Consider the following 5,695-nt stretch of genomic DNA (forward strand, 5'->3'; position numbering starts at 1 on the left):
GGGGGGGGATCCCGCTCTCCACAGGGAATGGCGCCGGCCGAGTGACCGAGAGCAGGCTGCGCTTAAACCCTTACCTAAACTAAATCTATGGGTTTAAGGCCCCTTTGCCAGCGAGCGGAAGGCGTTGTTGGCAACACAAGCCTTACCCCGCACAACTGAAGCAAAAGGCTTTGAGGGCCAGCTGAAGTTGGGGTCAGCTGTGGACAGAGCCCTGTGATGGGTCCCTGACCTTGGTACCCCCCAGCTGCTCCCCGTTTTCTCCACAACTTCATAGCTGTCGCTGTGAATGGCTTGATTTTTCTGGGGTCCCGTTTCTGATGGAGTCGGACGAGTCTCAAACTCTCGCAATGTTACAAATGAACATCATGTAGCACTATGTGAGGGACTGTCACTGACAGAAATAACAGTGCATCTGCTCCTGCCCTATTATCTCAATGCGAAAGTGAATAGAGATTAACATCAAGAACATCAGCGCTCTCTCATAAAGGAAAGCAGCAGAGGAGCTATTTTAATACAAGGATACAGAGAGGATCCAGACTTCTGTTGTCTAGGTTACGTAGCTTGTTTAACAAGGTATGGATAAGTTACAGTAAGTCCTCCAAGGTCCATTAAACATTGTTGCAGCGCTCTGATCAGAACTGTCTCCTGGGACATCGAGCCACTCCTATTTCCCTTTGGCTGCCAAAGCTCGCTTGCGTGCAATTCTGCTGAAATACAGAGCAAACCATGCCCATATCCACTCAGGCAGGCGCTCACCCAGCGTCCACTGTGGAGGGGCACAGGGAGAGAAGAAAACAGAAAACAAAATGACAGAAAGGGACAGACTAAGATACATTCCATTAAAATAAACAATTTCTCAAAACACTACTAAAGCAAGGCAAAAAGTGCTTTAATATCATCAACTAAGCCTTAAATTCAGCCCCTTGAAGCACACATACTCAGCTGTTTTGGATGTAGCACCCACAGCTGGGCAGTTAAGTTCTGCAAATAAATACTGAATCCTGACTGGATTAAGTTCAAAACAGCCATTCTGTCCACTTCCATTAATTGCCACATTTTGCCAGAATGCATCCTGTCTCTTTTATTCCTTTTGGACTAATCCCCACTCCTTCATTTCCATCTAGTCAACCCAATGCTATAGGAAGCCACTAGGTAGGATACATGAGATGTGACCAACATGCATAAAACTGCATGATCAAGTCTGCCCCAAAATCAAAACCCTAACAAATGGAGGAAAATACAGGGGTTTTTTTGCTATTATTCTATCCTCCCTACCCACTCTTTCCCAAAGCACAAATATGCTCAATATGTTAAGACTGAAAAAAGTTATTTCTGTTTACAAAGACAGTGAAACAATTGCCCAGCCAGCAACACCCCAAGAGAAATGAGATACTCTGCTTTTCAGTGAAAACTTGTCGCTTTCCCATTTCGGCTGCACATTTCAAGGGAGAACTGGATTCATCCTCTGATCTTAAAAATAAGCATGCCCAAGCATAAGTTTATAAAGCAGAGCTAGTGAGAAAATATGGCACAATGCCTTAAAGTCCACAATATATATTACACTTCTTCAGAATGAGCAGTTTTCATTCAGACTCCTAAGAAAGTAAACAGCTGACTTACTTCTACTGACAAACAGGAAATAGTTTAATGAATTCCATTACCTGTATTGCATGCTTCCAGTAACCAGTAGTCCTTATGGATAACCCAAGAGTAGAAACAGCATGACTTGCATATTCTTCAGCAGTAGGAAAAAAGATAGGTCTCTTTGATACAGTGCTGCTGAATGATGTCATGTTGGTAGCAGCAATAAATGGTGTTAGACTCTGAACAAAAATTCCTTTAGAGGCATACTCATAATGTAGTCCTCTACTGAAATAGTCCAAGTAGCTCTAGAAAACAAAAGCAGAAAGACTTTTTTTTTCTTTTTTTTTAAACAATGAAATCTCATGGCAAAGTTTTATTAAAATTACAGAAAAGTTTTAACATATTTTATGCACCAGCTCAATAAATATTAATAAATAGTATAAAAATATTCTTTTCTGAAGTATTATCAACATTTCTCTATGTTATTTGCTATAAACCTGCCATGGTACAGTAACTTGCAGGACTAAGTGACTGCTTATCACAATCTGACAACTTCTGCTTAAAAATAATACAAAAACATTTATTTCATCTAAAACAGACACCTTATCTGGTCTGGGGGCATTGCAAGGACACTCTACAGACAGTTCTACCTACTAGTGTCAGAAGAGAAAAATGAAATCCCATTCTTTAATACATTTACAGGTGAATTTTGCATTCATCTGTCTTCTCCAGAAGCCAGGTTAGTTATTTCCTGGGACTCTCTTAGGCAAAAAGATTCGTTAATGTGTATCTGCATTAGCTCCTTTAGCTCATTTTACTTTTACAGAACAAGAAAAGCACAAGGCTGATAACTGGGACTGCTGGAATCAGACTGAAAAATGAGCCTGGATCAGTCTTATCAGGGCAGCAACACTGATGCCTTCCATGCTGTGCCACACAGCCAGTTCTCCCTGAGAAAGAGCATTTTAGACTCAGCTTGTGAGCAGATATCTTGCTGCTTCCAACCAGTCTTGCAAAAGGTTTTCCCTGCAGTTTGTTGGGAAAGCATCTTGTACAAATTCTCTTACAGTTGCTTTAGGAAAATTAAAGCAACCACTTCAAGCATTGTTCATTGTTAGTACACAAAGAGGCTTAGAATGTTACAGCAGCTTGTTCTCACTTCCGTGTTCTGAGGCCAGGCTTAAAGCTGGATTGCTGACCTAGCATTTGGATTAATTACCTCAGCTAAATCAAGAAACTTTGGTACATGTGTGATTCTTCTCATTCAAGCCTTTTAACTGTTTTAATTCAGAGTGCAGTTCTACATACACTTGGCAAAATCAAAGGGGCAGATACTCTGCACAGAAACAGTAATTGGAAGCCAGTTTCCACACTGAAGGAAGTCTGCAAGGAGTTTTACACCTTGGGGTTGTAAGAGCTGGCTTTGCTCCAGGCCAAAGGAAATCAAAGAGCTATGTCAGGAGCAAGGCTACAACAGAGGGCAGTCACAGACAGCTGGGAGCAATAACCACTTGTGTTTAGACACTGGATCTAGGTGAGATCCTTCCACAATCCCAGCTGCTTTTGTGGATTCAGCAGAATGTCATGCAGTGTAAATCCACCATCACCATGAGCATTCATTCTTCCAGCATCACCTAGCTGCCTAGTCCTATTCATTACTGCTTGGATCTCTTCAGGAAGCACAATTATGGGGGAGTTCTTTCACTTGTCCCCAAATATGCCACAACACTCCTTGGTATTACAAGAAGCAGTGGCTTGATTTGGCCACACTCCGTGTCACAGTGGTGGCTTGAGCACGAGTATAGCCCTTTTTGCTATCAAATACTGGTATGCAAGACTTGAGGTATGTGCACAGTTCAGCTGGAGAGAGATTAAATTCTTGACCCTACCAATAGGGCCCAAAGAACTGCCTCTCTGCTTTGTGCATCTGAGAAAGGCAACACTTCTCCTAGAATGACTGTTATGCCACACTTCACACAAAATCCAAGAGCACTGACTTTGGTTCAAAGCCCAGCACTGGTGAGGATGAAGAGCTTCCTGCATAACACATGTATCATTCACCTCCAAAATTTAAACATATCCCTAGAAAACATTCAAGTATTTTGACATCCTTGCTGAATGTGTTTCCAGCGCATGCCATTTAACACTACAGCACAACTTACTTTAGAGGCTCCATAGACTGTAAACATCGGTGTTGGCTGACAACAGGATGCTGAAGAAAGGTTCACAATTGCCCCTTTCTTCTTCTTTACCATGCCTGGCAGCACAATATGCGTCATCATGGTAGCAGAAGCAATATTTACATGGATCAAGTCCCATAGCATATCCTCAGACAGATTAGTAAAGTAGTCTGGGTAGGCATAAAATACTCCTACATTATTCACCAAAATCCCAATTTCTCTGTCTTTCAGAGCATCCTCAAGGGCTGGGTAAAGCTCACGCCCCTTGCTGAAATCAGCTACTATGAAATCTGTTTCCACTTTATAGGTTTCAGATATGCTCCTGGAGACAGCCTCCAGCTTCTCTTTGCTTCTGCTGACTAAGATGATGTTGACACCACGCTTTGCCAGTTCTTCAGCATAAGCCTTCCCAATACCATCTGTGCTACCTGCAATTGAAAACAGCAATAGAACACACAAGTGAAAAACTGAGCAACACCAACCTTCTCTCTTGACAGTTCTTTCAATTATAGCTTTATTCCTTTTTCTGAGATCATGTGGCACTAAATATATTGAATTCAAAGACACAACAGTAAAGACAACACTGTCAACCATCTTCTGCAATTCCCCTCATAAAAGTTTTATATTTTCCATGACAAGAAGAGAGAGCTCAAAGGAGAACCTTAATGAAAGGCAGGGATGTCAGAGGTACAGGACTCAAACCTTCCTGAAGAACTAGGGCATATATGAATATCCCATATCAAAAAGAGGATCTTGTCTACATCTCTGTCTACACTTGCAGTTGATCAAGAGGTACCTTGCAAATTTGGGCAACAATTGCTGTGATTCTTTCTCAGCAGTCCATCAACTCACTTAGCTTGCCCATCTCCTGAGGAATTAATTTATAAAGGCAATGAACAACAGCCACTGCTCAGGCAGATTAACCTGCAATCAGAGATAATACAGGCTCCAGCCTGCGATATAAAGCCCACCCAGTGCCACAAGGCACCAAGCTTCACAGTACTGGCACAGTATGTTACATTGTTACATAAACACAAGAAAAGTCACCATCTCTTACCCGTGACCACGGCCCACTTCCCGTACTTCTTGACTAGATCAACCTCCGCACTCAGCCTTGGAATCACGTGCAGCCTGAGTGCGCTGTAAGTGTCCAAGGCCAGAGACACAACCTTTCTGACTGTGTACCAAGCTCCAACAATAGCCAGGGCTTCTACATAGAAACTGCAGGAGCGACTGATTTCTCTGTACAAGAGGGAGAATCGATCCACTGCAGCCATGGTGATCACAAGCCTGAAAAAAACCCAAAAAGACACAGGCAATTATAATTGCCTCCTGAGCCATGTAAACTTTTCAGACTGTATGGATAATTTTGAGATACAGCATTTTACAGTTTGAGCACTGTTTTGATGCAGAAAAACCACAAGTCAGTGTGCTAAAATTTGGGTGTCACCTACCATCAACCTCACTGGTTTAGGTACTGTTTATCCTTTTTCCTAGGGTTGAGCTATTAATCAGTTACACTGCAACAACAATGACCAACGATTCTGTAAATAAAACAATTAAAGCAGAAGCCGAACAAGTGAAAACCAATGTTGGAAGATGAAAGGTTACTTACAAGAGAGGCCAGGATAACCAGCACACGAGAGCTGAGACACAAAGAAACAACAGGCTCTTTCAAGGACAAACAGCTACGTGAGAGACAAAGCAGGCCAGGACAGCGCGTCAGTCCCCAGCGCACACCGCATTTGAGCACTGTCCCTGAACCACGGCACGGCGCAGCGCACCACGCACACCGTGCTGGCTGTGCCTCACACTTTCACTAGTTAATACGTTTTTTAAACAAGCACAAATCCGTCCTCTCCTCGGCAGGACCCGACGCGCCGCCCGGCACCGCCACACCCCGGCTGCCCCTCGCCCCGGGCGGGACAGCG

The 5,695-nt window shown here is 43.1% G+C and overlaps 1 protein-coding gene across 1 annotated transcript; it reads right to left on the reverse strand.

Annotated features, from left to right (window-relative positions):
• Window positions 1-482: 482 nt before the first annotated feature.
• On the reverse strand, window positions 483-5,658 carry HSDL1 (hydroxysteroid dehydrogenase like 1). Its single transcript, XM_031058490.1, has 5 exons — window positions 5,380-5,658; window positions 4,822-5,054; window positions 3,747-4,192; window positions 1,662-1,889; window positions 483-766 (listed from the first exon to the last, which is right to left on the reverse strand). The coding sequence occupies exons 2-5, from the start codon at window positions 5,039-5,041 to the stop codon at window positions 665-667; spliced, it is 996 nt and encodes a 331-aa protein (XP_030914350.1). The 5' UTR covers window positions 5,042-5,054; window positions 5,380-5,658; the 3' UTR covers window positions 483-664.
• Window positions 5,659-5,695: the final 37 nt, after the last annotated feature.

Source organism: Geospiza fortis, unplaced genomic scaffold (assembly GCF_000277835.1).
Source record: "Geospiza fortis unplaced genomic scaffold, GeoFor_1.0 scaffold97, whole genome shotgun sequence".
NCBI classification, from domain to species: domain Eukaryota; kingdom Metazoa; phylum Chordata; class Aves; order Passeriformes; family Thraupidae; genus Geospiza; species Geospiza fortis.